This window comes from Rhodnius prolixus, unplaced genomic scaffold, assembly GCF_049639745.1.
Source record: "Rhodnius prolixus isolate KJV_2025 unplaced genomic scaffold, Rpr scaffold_3, whole genome shotgun sequence".
In the NCBI taxonomy this organism is placed as follows: Eukaryota; Metazoa; Arthropoda; class Insecta; order Hemiptera; family Reduviidae; genus Rhodnius; species Rhodnius prolixus.
Genome location: NW_027411603.1, coordinates 46,440,525 through 46,458,095, shown reverse-complemented (window position 1 = coordinate 46,458,095; position 17,571 = coordinate 46,440,525). Strand labels below are relative to the sequence as shown.

The 17,571-nt window shown below is 30.7% G+C and overlaps 2 protein-coding genes across 11 annotated transcripts in view; one reads left to right on the top strand and one right to left on the bottom strand.

Annotated features, from left to right (window-relative positions):
- The first annotated feature begins 8 nt into the window (after positions 1-8).
- Positions 9-8,055, top strand: XRCC1 (DNA repair protein XRCC1). Of its 2 annotated transcripts, none has more exons than XM_074125933.1 (12): positions 9-182; positions 270-340; positions 412-612; positions 786-1,119; positions 1,195-1,314; positions 2,135-2,256; positions 2,838-3,022; positions 3,115-3,228; positions 5,823-5,969; positions 6,051-6,497; positions 6,582-6,657; positions 7,116-8,055. In XM_074125933.1, the coding sequence occupies exons 2-12, from the start codon at positions 290-292 to the stop codon at positions 7,215-7,217; spliced, it is 1,899 nt and encodes a 632-aa protein (XP_073982034.1). In that variant the 5' UTR covers positions 9-182; positions 270-289; the 3' UTR covers positions 7,218-8,055. The 2 variants fall into 2 exon arrangements, with proteins under 2 accessions (XP_073982034.1, XP_073982035.1); XM_074125934.1 differs by having other exon boundaries at positions 265-340.
- Positions 8,056-9,636: 1,581 nt separating this feature from the next.
- LOC141453144 (neuroglobin-like) overlaps positions 9,637-17,571 on the bottom strand; it is a 210,294-nt gene continuing 202,359 nt past the window's right edge. For 6 of the 9 annotated variants that reach the window (XM_074125963.1, XM_074125962.1, XM_074125964.1 and 3 more), the window contains one exon: positions 9,637-14,569. In XM_074125963.1, the coding sequence (XP_073982064.1) occupies positions 14,438-14,569 (132 nt within the window). In that variant the 3' untranslated portion in view covers positions 9,637-14,437. The remainder of the gene's footprint in view (positions 14,570-17,571) is intronic. The other 3 variants (XR_012457796.1, XR_012457794.1, XR_012457795.1) reach the window with 3 other exon arrangements.

Sequence of the window (17,571 nt, the reverse complement as noted above, 5' to 3'; positions counted from 1 at the left end):
TCAATTTACCTGCTCGACACAGTAAAAATAAGGTTAATGTGCGTCATTTGAATTTATTCTGATGGAACGTTTCGGAAGTAATTGCAAATCTCAAAATAATTCATTATAAGATTTTACATTTCGTTCTTTTATTATTTATGGACATCTTTGACATTGTTATAACCCGAGTTTAAAAATCTGAGGTAATAAGTTATTTCAATGATCCAAATAAGTTGTGTTTTAAAACAATAATGTAATTTGTTATAAAATAACTTTACCAATAAGAACAGGAATCCTTAGAATTGACTCGATGGCACCAATTAAAATTGAAAGGATTGTGAGTGTGAGCAGTGAAGATGAGGTAATTATAAGTTGTAATTTTATGGCACAGATTCACTAGTAAATATTTATTTACATAAAAATAAATTTTAGGCACATCCGGCCACAAATTTGATGAAAAATGAGTATAGTAATAAGAAATGGAAGTGCAAAACTCCTGGGGAAAAGCAGATTAGTGCTGTGTTTCAGTTGGCTGAATGCTGTAAAATCTCAAAGATTGATATCGGCAATGAACACTCAGCTTTTGTTGAAATATTGGTTGGAAAATCATGTACGCCTGATGTTGATTATAAGGTATAGATTTTCGAAAGAGATTTGATTCTCTTAACAAGTGTATTCACTTATATATACTTTACTGTCTCCAAACATTCTGTTTGCAATCAGGCACTTATGGAAGCACCATTAGATTTTGCCTTGTCGTCATTTTCTTCTAACTTCTATGAAATTTATGTTTCAATTGTTTTAAGGTGCTTTTGGTAACCTCTTCATTGATGTCACTTCAAGAAGCCAAAAATGGAACCAATATAAATAGTGTTAGTTTTTTCAAAAGAGAGAATTTTTGCAAACCTTTATGCGATGAAAAATGGGACAGAATTAAAATAGTCTGTACACAACCATTTAACAAACACGCACAATATGGACTTTCATTCATTGTATTTCATAGTGAAACTTCTGTGGACAAAAATACTCCTCAGTTGGGTTTTCAGTTGAAGGCTACTAATAGTGTAGAGCCGTTACTTAGAGCCGGTGGACTTTTCGCTAACAGAAATAGATTTTCAAATAATTCGCCTATTGCAACAGGTGCTTTAAAAATATTTTATTTAAGTGTTTTTACCTTAATTACAATCTTCATTATTAATTTTTATCCAACATTAGGTGCAGCTGCGATACGGGAAGCCTCAACATCCGGTACGTTAAAAGTGGATTTTAAAGGAAAACTTCCTCATAGAAATAATGACTCTGCAAAATCTCCAAAAACATCTTCCGTAAACGAAGGTATTTCAAGTTTTAGCCCTGTCTGAAAGAAGTAGGTAATGTATGTTGTTGTTTTTCAGATACTTGAACAGTTGTTTTATCCACCTTCTACTACATCTGTGATATCGCGAAGCATGTAAATTCTCACAAATGTTTTTGTGTAATTGCTTCAATAGTTAGAGTTACAACTGTGCTGTTTGTGTCAACCTCCTCCTCACGAAAACCAAGCCAAGGCAACTCTTATGCGCATTTACAAATGCATTTTGTTTTATAGATAATAAATTTCAAATAAATTAAAGGATCTGATAATGCTAATTGCCCGCGTTTTTAAAAATCATTATTACTTCGATTAAATCACCTGTAAGTAGATCTATAATGCAAGTAAGAAATTAACTTATGGATTATGTATATTCGAAAGATTACTGTTCCAGCATGCTCTCTGGAAGGTTTAAATTACCCGCGGGCGCGAGAAATTGTAACCTGCCTAAATGCAAAGAAGGTTAAATTAATGCTTTAGTTTAAAAATTGTAGTTGTTTTTTTTTTGGTAATGTCATCCGAAGAAAGTACTAATGCAATTTTAGAATATCTAGAAGATAGTGGAAGTGAATTTTATCCTGATAGTGATGAAAGAGACAGCGATATTTTGTCGGATGAAGATAATTCTAAGGGTACTTTTGATTTTTTCTCTTTCCAAGTTCCAAGTTTTTTCCTACAATAATTTTTTCTGTAGGCTAAATATGTGCGTTATATTGTCATATTTTTGGCTAATATTATGTCCCGAGATTGATTCTGTAGCTGATAGCTTAAAGTAATTATTCGTTAATGTTTGTGTTGTTTTAGAAAAACCTAAAAAAAAAACAGTAACGCCTAAAAATGACAAAGTGAAGGAAAAAAAAGCAAATGTAACTATTACACCAACTTTAACCAATACTGTGGCAGCGACACCTAACACAGTTAAGAAGGTTAGATTGAAGATCTCAGTAGTTGATACCTTTTTGCATCATATGAAGACCATCTCCTACCCACTTCTTATTTTTTTCGAGAAGGTTTTGTTAAGTTATCACAGAAATTTACGATTAATTTTCCCTCAGAGCGGAAAATAAGTTTTTAGTAATTGGTTAGGAACTATCGTACTAGAAAGCTGAAAATAACAGAAATTTCTAATGGAAGTGTCATAGTTGTACTTAGTTGATTATCCTTTTTTGCAGTCTATCATTTATATTAGAAGCATTTATTTTATTTTATTGTTATTTAAGGGGCAAATTCATTTTAGTGCGTACTTCTGGTGCATTAGTGAAGAGTAGCCCCTTATCCGCAGAAGCATAATATGCTTTTAATTATGTTTTTTGTGAGTCAAATTCGTAGGCAAAATTTAAAATTAGTTGTGGACTGTTCTTTCAAATTTTATGTGGACTGTTTTTTTTTTAATAATTTAAGGCTCGTTATCATTTGAGGTCAGTTGGTACCCGGAGCCTTTTTCTTTAATGAAAAAAAAAAAGTATTGATTTAGCTTGGAAACTATTTTGAATATTTTACATCATAGGTGGTTCGTGCTAGTGTACAAGCATTTAAGAAACGAGAAGAACGCCCATTTGGTAATCTAATGGCTGGTGTTGTGTTTGTAATTAGTGGTTACGAGAATCCCCTGAGATCAGAATTACGAAACAAAGCGTTAGCTATGGGCGCTCGTTATGAAGCGAATTGGAATCACAATTGTACCCATCTTATGTTAGTTAACATCTGCAAAATAATGATTAAATTGTTTAAAAAAAATATATTTAAAATGACGTAAATAACTTTTTTTGTAATAATTGTAATAGATGTGCATTCAGAAACACACCTAAGTTTAATCAAGTGAGAGGAAGAGGAAAAATAGTAAAGAGAGATTGGATTGAAGAGTGTTACTCTAGACGTGCCAAGCTGCCTTGGAGAAGGTAACTATTTGGTTCACCAATATGTTAGATTTAGGTAGTGTATATACATATGTATATGTGTGTGTGTGTGTGTGTGTTTATATTTATATATGCATATTTTGTATGTATATATTTAATTATAATAATTTATATATGTATATATATAATATACAAATTCATGTATGCTATATAAGTATTTACATACAACACATGTAATATATTATTACACATATATATACACTTATTACACCGGTGAACAATCTATAATACAATTTCTGGTGTGTTTGATTTTTGAGCTGTTTTATAGTTAATTAGGCATGCTGATTTCAAAACTGTAGTTTGCTTTCTTCTACCACGTCAAGCTTTTTCTGTACACCTTATGAGAATGTGACCATTCTCCGCGGACTCGAGCATGTAACGTAGGAAGCACTATTGCTTTCCTATTTATACAATCTATAAGCGGAGCTTGAAGTGTGTTCTCCTACACAATGGAAAATTATTTGGTTCTGTCCCGATAGGCCATTTAGTTCGTTTGAGTGAAGAATATGAAGACAGAAAGAGAGTCATTGACTTGTTGCAATAACACATGCACCAATGGATCTTTCGTTTGACCTTAAAATGGTCTACTCCTCCTTGGCCAGCAACGCGGATATACCAAGTATCCCTGCTTTTTGTGTATGTGTGACATAGAGCTCGTGAGAAGAATTGGGTGCAGTCGAATTAGCCGCCAAGATCTGACCTGAAACCTGGTGATCCAAACATTCTACATCAGCCACTTGACGACAGAAAGAACATTATATTTCCACCTCTGCATATAAAATTGGGTCTCATGAAGCAATTTGTTAAAGCTTTGCCAATTGAAGGAGACTGTTTTAAGTATCTCATTTCGGCATTTCCTAGCCTGTCATTTGAAAAGATAAAGGCCGGTGTTTTTGATGGTCCACAGATTCGGCAGCTTGTTAAAGATGATAATTTCATCGGAACAATGTCAGAAATTCAAAAGAATGCTTGGTTGGCATTCAAAAACATTGTTAGACTTTCTTGGAAACACACGAGCACAGAATTACGCCGAAATTGTTCAGCAACTCTTGGAAAGCTTCAAATTGCTAGGTTGCAACATGAGCATCAAATTGCATTTTTTACATAGTCCATCTAGCAGGAAAAATCTTGGTGCAATCAGTGATGAGCAGGGTGAGCGATTCCATCAAGATTTTAAGGTCATGGAGGCAAGGTATCAAGGTAGATGGGATGTACATATGATGGCTGACTATTGTTGGAGCTTCAAGCGAGAATGTTCACAGATTAAACACTCCAGAAAAAGCTATAAGCGAAAATTTTTACTTAATAATGTTCGATAAAGAAATTACTATTTGTATGATCACAATTTAACTGGTAGTTAAACTATTATAGCTTTTATATGAATAAAATTATTTTTTGTAAAGAGCATATTTAGTAAGTTTTCACTGTATTTTCCTTTATATGCACAATTTTATGACTTTTGAGGGTATCCTGTAGCTTAAAAAGTTGTAGAAAACGTGATAGTTGAAAACTGCGGTTATTTTTTAATTCAGAGGCCAAAATTTAGTTGAAAACAGGTCCCAGATTTAAGACAACGAATTTCTGTTCTCCAGTGTTATCTATGTATTTTTCATCATCTAAATTTAAGGTAAAAGCTTTAATGAAATAATTACTATAGAGATTCTACATAAAATGAAAGCTGGAAACAATCAATTCAAAGGATTATTTGTCTTCCAGATTGCTTAAATATATATTAAATCAAATTAGAATTCATTCATGATACATACAATAAAAAACATAGATTCATTCATGCACATATCATTGTTATTTGAAATAAAATTTAAATTATGTACGCAACAGATATTATCTACCTTGTTTTAGATATATAGCTAAGAAATGAACAAGTTTACATTTTCATAACATCCCAGAACAATAATGTATCATTCCACCATTCCAATACGTCCATCATTTACCTGTAGTTGAGTTGAGATTTAATTCAAAAGTTTTCATTTGTTTGCCATTAAAGGTTCCCATGTTCCCATGAAAATATGATTGATAATAATCTGTCACATTACCCTTTATTTCTTTTTTTAATCTCTGACCGCTTCGGATTTTCATTCATTATCAGAGATTGATCCATTTGTTTTGTGTAAAGAATTGTAATCTCTTAGATAGAAGGCACCTAATGGACGACTGTTGATACCTATCTCTATTACATCGTATTACATCTATAAAAACAAAAAATAAATAAATACATAAAAAAAAGTAAAACATTTTTATTAAATAATGTGCTGACTTCGACATCAAAAGGTTGATGTAAATTTCAAATATTTTTTAGTGTTAAATAAATTTCAAATATCTGATAGTGAAGTTAAAGTTCCTATCTAAACAATAAGCTTTATTTTTTGACACTAAAAAGATGTCCAGTCTCTGAAGATGTATGAAAATCTGAAATCAGTCAAAATGTGCAAAAACGAGAATACTTTGCCAACAAAAATCGACATCAATTGTCGATTGAAAATATTTAACTAGTACTCCTGAGATCCTACTGTTCTAGTGTCATTTTTTAAATGATATTTATATATATTGGCTTTTAGATTTGCTTTAGATCCAAATGATGTTTTACTACCAGAAAGTGATGAAGAAATACATGAACTAGTCGAGAGGTCAATATCAGCTCCAGTTAAAAGAAGCGCATGTAGAGATTCTTCTGATGGCGCTGATACAGATGATGAAATTGAAAAGTAATAATTTATCTTCCATAAATGATGTCTACATCACAATATATGTAATTAATGCTAATTAATTTATTATTATAAAAACAGAGTGCGGCAGAAACAGAGAAAACAAAATGGTTGTCTTCCGTCAACCTCAGGAAACAATAACACCACTGGTATTACTAGTAATTGGTCTTCTCAAATCAGCGACAATGGTATTAGCGGTTCGCCACAAAATGAGAATAATGATGCAGAAGAAGTCAAAAACATAATTGCCCAAAAAAGGTCTTCAAAAGGTAAACAAGAGACGGATAATTTTTCCAAAAATAGCCTCAGTGCAGAAGTGGAAAAAGAAAACTGCAAAAAAGAAGATGCAAGTGTTTATGAAATGGATACAGAAAGTGAAGATGATAACTATTGGATAAAGAATAAACCGGAAGAAAGTACATTACCACCACTTCCTGCATTCTTTCAGGGAGCCACAATGGCATTATTGGACGATCTTTCAGAGACTGATAGAAAATTACTCACCAGATACATAAAAGCACATCAAGGGTTGGTAAATTTAATGCTAAACGAGATTAAAAAAAGAAAATAAAAGGATTAAAATTAATATATAACTATATATTTGAATTTCAGGAATATAGCAAATGATGGAACCGATTTAAAAACGATTCTATATGCAGTTACAGAAGATAGCGCTTCAATAGAAAGGGTATGTTCAATTAGAGCACTTTTTGCTTTAATTTTGCCTTATTCCCCAAAAAGCATCACTCACCCAAAGAGATAATTGAGAACCTAAAATTTAAATCGCAAAAAGGTTTTCAATATGTATTGCTAAAAATTTATATTTCCCTAACTTGATTTATCAATTAAAAAAAATAATTTGCTTTTTTCTTTCTTAATAAAAACCAAATTTTTTTCTTCTCTTTTCTCCATAAACATAAAAAGATAATCTCTTTTTAAATTTAAAACTGCAACCCGGTTCATCTCAATCAACGAAACAACTTACTAAAGAAAACACTTTGTTATTATGTAAGTTGGTTACAGAAATAGAACCAATTTTAACTTGATAAAACACGAAAATATTCTTTTGAGTGTTAAGATCATGAGTGCCCACGGTAGCATTTGACTCTTTTATAATTTTTATACTAAACATACTTACTGCTTTAGGTACGAGAAGATTATCCCCAAGTTATTGGAGTCACTCCAGAATGGATTTGGAGATCGCATGATGAAGCGAAACTGTTGCCCGCATCATCATTCAAAGTGTAACAATTGGAAATTAAAGTGTAAAATATTCTTAGAATCTCTTTTTTTTGTAAATGTTTTAAAAGAAAATAAATATTTAAATTTTAGAAAATAAATGAGAAGAAAAAAAACTTGTATTATTAAGCGCTCTGGTATTTTTAAGGGTAAACATTCTCTTTGTCGTGTAATCTTTGTATGATAAATTTTAAAACTAAACGCCAATCATTTTATTTTGGAAGACGATCTCTAAAACAAAAAAAATTGTATAAAATTAAATTAGTATTTTTAATACAAAAGTAAATAACAGTAAAAAGACAACGTATTTGAAATAATGAAAATTTAAATGTTGAAGATTGGCCGAATTGAAGTATGTTAATTTTTCACGTGTGTGCTAGATACAACTGATGCATTTTTGCCGGTACAAAATGACCAAATTACCTCAAAAAGGAGAAGAAAATAAAAGTGTACATAAATGATTTGGATAAAGAATGTTGAAAGAGAAAAACTAATAGTACTTAAATGTCCTATCACGTAATCTAGATATAACTTAAAATAGTTCTTATAGATTTATGTAGATTATAGATAGACTTAGATATGATTCAAAATTTTGAAGCCATATTTAAACAAACCCACAGTACGCCCAGCGTTTTTAACATAAATTTCATTTTTCTAATCATAACAGATATTGCTTCTAAATTACAAATATGCTTTTTGTTATAAAAAAAAAAATTATACGGTTACCATACGTTTTTAAAACTAATTGTTAAGAAGTAATGTTATAAAAATAGGGTTAGTTTGTAATAAGTTGTAAATGTATTGAAATGTATAAATTTTGTAAATAAAGTTGTTGCGTAAAAATTTATTAGATTTATTTTAATCTACCTATTCCAAAAATTAGAGATATAGAAATTATGGCTTATTATTTACATGTAACAAGGAAGCATTTCTCGCGACATGTATTGAAAATGTGGCTAGATAATATCTTTGTTGTTTATTTTATCCCTGACCAATTTCGGGCATTCATCTCTTCATCAGAGAGTAGTATAATCAATCAAGTTTAGAGATTTCTACTTCACAGACGTACAGTCTTGCAGTACAATTGCTGATTAGTCAGCATCAGATCACAATGATATTATTTGAAGCTTGTCATAGATAACGGTGGTACACGCTCATTTTTCTTTGAACTCTAAACCCTAGCAATGAAGCATTCTAAAAATTGTTACTTACATTATAATAGTTCATCTTACTGTCTTCCTTCCTGCCTAGAATAAATAAGAATCGAGTGTGGGCCTGAATTTCTATATCTAAAAATTTGCTAACTGAAATTACGAACTTACCTGATAGATTTTTTAAATATTTAAAGTTTCTTCGCCAACGGAATCCATGATTTAATTTAGTATGTGCAAATTAGGTAAAAAAAACCCTCAAATTTACAACTTTTACTTTCGATTAAGGTACTTGTGAGAAAGGGGTGGGTAGTTAACTTCTGCAGTCATTAGCTTCTGAGTTTGTGGAAAATTTGTGAAGCAGGTAAAAAATTGAAATGAGAGAAAGCCGTTAAGTTTTCTTAACTGTTGTTTCTGATTTAAAGTGCGTCAACTAACAAGGTTGAGACACTAAGCGCCTTTTCAGGGCACTAACAGCACCCAGGATTTCTTGTTACCACACAAAACTATCTCGCTATCAACTGAGCTAATCTTTTCTCTCCCAGAAAATTAAACTGATATCTCCGGTGAAGTGAGCAAGTGAAAGGGTTTCCTATAAAAACACATCACATGTACTCACCTATGTTTTTAGAATCCTGAGGTGAGACATTAAAAATGCTTCAATCTTTTGGAAGTAAGCAAGGCGTCCCAATATATGACCCAATAAATAGAGAGGGCAACTTAGAAGAAAAGAAACAATGATTTTCTTTTAGGAAGCGACTTCTCATAATGCTACAGAATTGTTATGAACTTTGGTGTTCGGGGAAGCTAAAGTTTTATTTAATGGTCTTCAACGCCTACATAAAAAAAAATACTAAAAAATAAATACTTGCTATTTCAACTTCCTCTAATCCATCCGTCCACTTGGATTCAATCATTTTGGTTAATTCTATCACATACTACACAGCTTTTTTTTTTTTTTGTTATCTTTTATTGGAATTTACTACTGCAACGGTTGTTGCATCAAGCAAATATGGTACCTGATAAAAAAATAAAAGAAAATAAGCGAAAAATCACGAGTGGAGAAGGCACCCAGTGGTGGCACTCCAGTAACTTGCTCTTGCTAAACTGCTCACGATAAGAGTAGATCACGAGGCCATCTTCTCTTCTTCAATCTCCTAAGAGGATTACCTGGTAATGTGTAGGAAGATAGGTGTTCTATGAGAGGGTTAGAATGAGCTGCTGTAGAGGAATGAAATTTGAGTAAACGAGTGTTAGCAAGATCTACACAACTAAAATGAAATTATAAACATAATTTGCAGCATTTTAATGTTTTTTTAAATTAAATTTCCCTTATGTTAAAGTTACAATTTTCTTTTTATTTGGTTTATTTGATTACGTCAGTTACAAGTAAACAACTCTCACAACATTGATTTCTTTTTTCTTTTTAAGATATCTATCTTTATTTTTATTTTTTAAACAATTGACTAGGGAACATTTGTTTTTTTAGACACTAACGATTTATTTTTGCTTTTCCTCTTTTACTTTCTTTTATTTATATTTTTAAAATCATCACATTAGATGTTATATCTTTGGCACTTTTTCAATTTTCTGACATCTAGACTATCTTTTTGCATTTACACTCAATGAACAGACTTTAAGGAATTCATTAGCTCATCAGATTTTACATTTTCGGATTTAATTTTTGAAAAGTATATAGAAAATTGTATGTCTTGTTCAATTTAAACAACAAAAAAGTAGCGCTTTTTTTTTACGTAATCCTACCACTTCTGTGAACTTTGTAAACATTGTTGGTTTAAATATTTGTTCCAAGCTACAATTTTCGACTAGTTTTGACTACATTTCTGAGCGTGGTCGGACTGTTTTGCGCATAATATGAATTTAAGCCTTTTGTGAAACTGAAGTTTATCAAAATGTCTAAAATTTGCTATCAACTTTCTCTGTCAAGAAGCCTTATTTGTGATGCTTAATGACGGAGAGCAACTCTAATTTGTGTCCACAAAAGTGTAGCTTCACTCACAAAGGTGACTTTAAATATTATGAAGTCATACTTTCCTGGTTAGAATTGTGTCCTGGGTCACGCTAACACAGTATCGGAACCAATTATGAAGAAAGAGAGATCTTGCCTACCTATTTATCTCCTTACATGACTTTCTTAATAAATTGGTCAGAAACTTGTTGAAACCTTTTTGCGAATACAGCTAGGGGCATTCACAATCCGACCACAATGCACTCAGAGTCTTTCGTAAGAACAAAGCTTCAAAAAAAATCCTTAATAAAACAGCACCCAAATTTATTAAGAAAAATGTAATAGCTAAAAAAAACATTAATTTTAAAATATTCAAAATTAATTTTAATTTATTCTTCATAAGCCCTCAAGAAATCATATAATGAAGGTAAACAGTTCTAAAAATCGAAGAATTAAACGAAAAATGCTACGTTAAAATATTAATTTTACTAAAAAAAAGGAGACATCTTCAAATTTATCAAAAATCAAAATTCTGTACAGATAGTAAAGCCAAGATTCTATCAAGTTTTATTACTTAACCTGCATAAAATTTAACTTATGCGTCAAATGAACATGGCATTGTTGCAAAAATCTATGTATAATAGTTACATTTTAGATTTAAATGTCAAAATTATTAAATTTGACAATGTTCATCAAAGACGTCAATGCCTTTTTATCTTTTTCTTCATTTCTAAAGAACAAATCTTGTTTTTCAAACACATAAGATAACAATGTCAGTTTACCATTTTCCATAATTTAGAAATACAAAAGAGAGAATATACATACACAATTTTTGTTGAGTGCATAGAGATGTTGGTTTTCTTAGAGTAAAGATCTTTTGGAGTGTATTTACAACAAAAAAAAACATTGCCTTATCCATTACTGCATGGTTTTGGTATATTTCAACCAGAGGTGGTCGCACAGATGTAATATAAAACAATACAAATTTTTTTTTTAAAAAAAGTAGAAACATTAATGATCTAAGATTACTCAATAAAGAACTAAAGAACAATTTTAGGAAAGAAACTTACAAGTTCACAGTTGTTTCCAGCAATAGTAGTCTTTCAAGAACAATTGATTGTGGTTTTTTGATATTTATGATACCAAAATGCTTTAGGAATGTGGCCTTGCAAATCCAGTCGCTTTAAGTTCATATACAAATTCTACCGTGTCCTGGGAACGTGGTTGTCTTCATTATTGCCCACAATTTTGATTACCGGCTGGATTGGCATATCCAACATCTTCCATAACATTCACCTAGGCATAATTAACTGATGTACGATGAATACAATAAAATAGCTTTTCATTTCACATGATAATTGCACCGAAGTATTTTGACATCCTTATTACTTGTACATAATCATCAGAGACGGGAAGACTATAAAATTACGTTTCGAACATCCTTCACACTAAATACTCAACCATTAAGAAAACCTTCAAGATTTACACATATCGATTTAGTTTACCTGCGAAATATAGCATTCACTTGTTCCCATGAAAAAAAGCGATTACTAACAAAAATTTCTACTCCAAATATTATCCACAAAATCCTTAAAACCTTTATCTCCAAAGTATTGCTCAAATTTCTCTCCCTAAAATACACACTAAATATATCTCTAAATTCAAAGACATGACTGAACCACTCTTCTTATAACAAACTATGCTTGCAACCTTCATGAAGGTAGATGTGAACTAGAATAAGATATTAACAAACAAACCAAACTGCTCTCCCATTTTTCGACTTACAACACTTCTCTTGTCTCAAATTTAACTATCCTATCTTGAATGAGGCTGTGGACGAGTCACTTCAGAGGACTGTGCAAGTGTCCCATACTAACACAGGACCGGGAGAGTTACATGATGTATATGTTACAATTTGCATTCAGCGTGAACACAGGGAAACTTGTATTTCATCACAAACACTCACACTTTAGGTAATAAAGAAACACTTTTACACAGTAAATGAACAAAAAATGACATGAATGGAAGCCAAAATCATCTTTTTAGGTCGCAAATATTTCTGCTTCATAGACGTTAACTTTATCCAACATAACTTATTTTTAAAAAAAGGATTCTAATAAGAAGCATCAGTTGATTCTCCTTAAATAATGAGTAGCACTATTGTTTTCAAAAGACCAACTCTGCTTTTTGGAAAAATAAATGTTTTTGAAGAAAATGGCTTTTAACTTTTAGTAAAATTGGATAAAATCTTGAACTTTCCTTCACATGTACACACTACATAATTAATAGACCTGTTTAAACTATGAATACCTGATTACCTCTCCCCGCTTGCCGCCATATTTACATAAACATATGGGACCATGCACATGATTTTCTATTTTAAATTCAAATATTCTTAATATTAATATTCTATGAACTAATGCGAATATTCTGGGAATAATATTTCATTTCAATTGAAATGACTATCCCAAAATTCGTATAGATGATCACCATAATCTTATTGACATCAATGTTATAAAATAAAATTTGTCAATTTCTCTCTTACAACGACCACCACTGGGTTTATCATGGGAAATATTAGTAAAATGTTCATATGAACCTTCCTTTTTTTTTTTTTTTTGTATTTAAAGAGCGTCAACACCTTATGTTATTAACGCCCGAAGCTTCTTTCAGTGCACTGTCGGCCTTTTGACAGGTTCATTCGTTACAGACACTTCCATTACCGGACAGTGAGCTGTAAGAAGCTTCTAAGAAAAAAAAAAAAAATCTAAAGGATAGCAGCTGGATTCGAATCCAGTGATCTCCGTATTGGAATCCAGTATTTGCTAACCACTTAGCTAATCTCTATCCTCATACAAACCTATTTTAATTTAATTTATTTTTATTTAAAGACTACTTAAGACACGATCAACATATGAAATTGAGTTTATAACTAAGTAGTGACTCAATGTTTAAAGCAAAGTTTCAATGCAAACAGTGCAAAAACGAGAAGATGCCAACATATCCATTACTTAAACATTTAACAACTTTTTTCAAGAATATTATTTTTTATTTTTCCACAATTATTCTAAACTACGATGATAATAGCCTCCTCTTACTTCTTTATACCTGCAAAATTCTTCTCTACTTTTTTTACCATTCTTCTACTTTACAAATATTATTCGTTACACTATTCAGAATGTTTTTTTTTTAATAACTTTTTATTTATTTCTTTTTGGTTTGTTTTGTTTAGAGTTAAAGCTCATCGTGAACAGTACACATATGGATATATAAACATGTATTATATTTATGTATATTTTTTTGTTACATAATATTTATTAGGTAACTCATCCTCATTCATACAGACACATTGATCACATATAGTAACCACCATTCATTCAAATCTACATACAATTTAGTGTATGATTTAAATTCTCCTAGTAAAAAAATTATATTTTCCCCCACTTTTTTCAAAATTGTTTGTTTTAACCCACATTTTTTTTAACAATTTTTTTAGGTCGACTATTCTCTTAATCAGCTATAGATCGACAGTTTAAAAAAAAGGATGACTTCCTTTTTGTAATTACACTAAATATATATATGTATACTTTATATTATAAACACTATACACAAATTAGAACCCCAAAGTTCAATACGCAATATTTTCTTTTTTCTTTTTTAAAAAAAAAAAAAAGACAGTAAAATCTTATTCATTCATTTTGTAATAGGTTTTAGTGACCATTATTTTATTTTTTTGAATGCGAAGTGAAGCTGACAAGGCATCGAGGACGTAATTAAGAAACATTTTTCACTTTAGAGTATTCCCTTTTACTTTTTTATTTAGTGAAAATAATTTACTAAAGGTTCGAAGAGCACTTCTTCAATCAACAATAGAAATGAGCAAATTTCACATAATTTAAGATTACATATTATTTATTAATTTCTTTTTTCTTTTTTTAATCTTACAAATGAAAAAGCTGGATCTGTTGATTTGTTTAAAATTCCAATTCTTATTACGTTATTTACTTTTGGTCGTTTCAAATTTTTACTTAATTACCTTAGTGATTTCTTTTTTTTCACAGATCGATGTTGTAATGTGGAAGTGGCCCATTTTGTATAGCAATATCATCTCATGTATTATAACCTTTTTCTAAAGTTTCTATAATTAATTTTATTGTTACTTTATAGATATTTTCCACATTCTCTGTATAACGATCGCCCAGTGTCATCTTGACTGCTTCCAAAAAGGGTTTTTCAATTTTCTGAAACAAATACAAAATAGATTAAGTATATATTAGTGCATAAATGGTGGTATTTCTTTTAGTTATATAATAATTATTGATTTGTTTAACTATTAGAACAACTTAGTTCAAAATAAGAAATTAATTAGTGTTCCCACTAGAGCCAGAACACAGAGATTGATCGAAGGGAAGCACAAAACACCTCTAGATTCAAATAGAGATAATGAGCTCGGAAGAGGACACTTTCTTCCGGAAGACTTGACGAAGTGATGTACTGCCACTGGTAGAAGGAGTTTTTATTTTTAGAAGTAACTAGGCCGCTATGTTCGTTTGCTCTCACGATTATTCTGTCGAACCAGATGTCTTGGAGACAATACAGCAATCTCTCACAACCTCCCATTTATTATACCTTCCACTATCCACCGTAAACTCTAAATAGTTGTTCCCGATTCCCAGTTCCATTTGAAAATTTGATTTCGGGGATCTAATGAAAGAGAGTACAGGTACTTTTCATTTCATTTACGTACTACTATACCTAACTTTGATCAGGTATTGAATGCTCTTTATTTAAAAAAATATAAACGACCTGGGGTTTTTGATAGGTTTTTACACTATATTCTAAGATTGCACAATTCCCAGTTAAGCATAGCAATGACCACACTCTGAGCCATGGTGATTCTTCACTTCATTTCTTCGTGGATGTGCCAGTTCATTCTACAACAGCCCTTCAGGCAATGAAAATTATCCACTTTCCTTATTCCATCTTCTTCCACCATTCTTGGCTAGAACGAGACACAGATTATGAGAGTTTTTTCAAAGAAATCTAGAGAGAACTAAGATTGCTTCATCCTTTCTATCCAACAAAGCGAATGTTTCAAGGTGAAGCATTTTTCAATGGTTCTTTATTTAGTTTTTTGTACAAGACGGTGCAAAAACATTGGGGGTCGAAAAAGTATACGTAAAGTCACTCCTTCAGACAGTTAGAATACAACTAACGTGTCAGGGAAAATGAAATATTTGCTGATGAAACACAATACGACATATGAACAGTGTAGAAACCTGTTTCCAAAACGGCGCCGCTTACTCTGGTAATTCAAAATGATGATGAGATCTTACAGATTTAATGGACAACAATGGTGCACCAATCCCTAATTTTCTAATTTCACAACCTGATGTATAAGGAAATTATAAAATTAAGATTTATAACAGCAAATGTTTTGTACGATATATTTTTAATAAAACGTTTTCCAATTTACTTAAGATAAGTAGGCATTTTGTTGAAATTATTAATACCTTTTTATGAAAATATAATGAATTCACTGAATTGCTACTCTCTCAGCAACGAATACAAAAGTCTGGAATATCTATTTCAAAAATACAATGCATAATGTATGATTGTATTACGAACACAATACATTTATCAAAATAAATTCCATGATTTTCTCTAATCTATGTGCTTGTTTTTATGGACGACTATTTTACTGAATGTGATTCATATTGGACTATTTGTATGATATGCACTAATAAACTTTGTTTTTAATGCCAACTTAATATTTCTTCAGCTAAATAAAATCTTAGAATACTTTCTGTCTTTGTGATTGACGACATGATAAACAAGACCTTAACGTGAACAGCGTTCAAGGTATTACAACATGGCATACATTAAGAATTCGAATTTTGAGATCGGATCCACAGAAATTAGTATTTAATTTAAAAAGAATCAGAGTTATAATAGAACAATTTTCTGAAACAAAAATAAAATTGATAAATTCATACAATAGTTTATAAATAAGTTTACTGTGTGGGGAATTAATCTCGAAGAATGGAAACATAAAATAAAATGGATTTTTCTATTTTTTTTTTTTTAAATAAACTGTTGGATTCCATTGTTTGAAACAAATAAATAGTGTTTTCGTAATGATTTCTATTGTCAGTCTTAACCTTAAGTTTCTATTTAATGTATTAACTATAAGAAATTTATAGTAAAGTAAGGTTGCTAATCAACTTCATCAAAGCCAAGTTCTTGGACATAAAATCGCCTAAAAAAATTAGCATTACTTTTTAAAGAGTCTGCCTCAAGAGTTATAGCAACATTACATGAATTACATAACATTACAACATACATCAATAGATACAGCATACACTAAACTTCTTTTTACAGCTTAGTATTTTCTTTTAAGCAAAAAAATATATTTTAAGATCACTAATTTCATCAAACTGAAAGTTAGTGAGTAAGATGATGTATTTTATTTTAATAATGTTTCGGTAGAAGAGGAAAGTTTAGTTTAAACTTATCGCAATACATAAAAGAAATGTATAATTATATAGAAATATAGGAGATAAAGCAAAGAAACTTTACAGAAAAAACCACTAGCTTAGAACCTGAACTGTTCTAAAATGAAGAAGTTAAAAACAATCATAAAACGCACTTAAAAACTTCTTTAATTTTGGTTGTTGTTTTTTAAAGTTTACAAGAAAATATATGTATATATATATATCTCACTAACAGATGTTTTATTAAGGAGAGTTGCTAATTTCTTTTCTAGCTATGATAAATATGGAATCAATATTTCAGTGAGTATACAAAAGAAAGTGAAGGATATCTAAAAAATTGTGTTAAGGGCCAGAAATAAAAATGCTGATTTATTAATTTGAATCTAATTTGGGATTTAGTTTCGATAAAACTTAATGTTAATTACCTAGCAATTAAATCCAAAGATGTCTATAAGATGGCTTCAGGCAGTGGTGTATCCAATATTTTTATACCAAAGCCTTGAGATTAATGTACTTCAAAAATGTTTTGAAATCCTTTCTTAGTTTTAAAACACATCATTACTCGATGATCGTGCCTTTATTGGGTATTTATCAATCTCAAATGAAACTAAAGATTGCTGGTATGCTGTAGTCAGCCAAATGTTGACAGAGCTGTGAATTTAAACGCTGTATCAAACGTTGCGCGTATGTCACGATCCTGTCCTTGCCGATCAAATCAAAATATGTGGAAATTACTAGAAATAATAAAA

Bases quoted from the DNA above. Each gene is read 5' to 3' on its own strand.
- XRCC1 (XM_074125933.1), top strand. From the start codon at position 290: ATGGCACCAATTAAAATTGAAAGGATTGTGAGTGTGAGCAGTGAAGAT. The intron at 3,023-3,114 runs GTTAGTTAACAT...TAATTGTAATAG, and splicing joins CACAATTGTACCCATCTTAT to ATGTGCATTCAGAAACACAC. The intron at 5,970-6,050 runs GTAATAATTTAT...TTATAAAAACAG, and splicing joins ACAGATGATGAAATTGAAAA to AGTGCGGCAGAAACAGAGAA.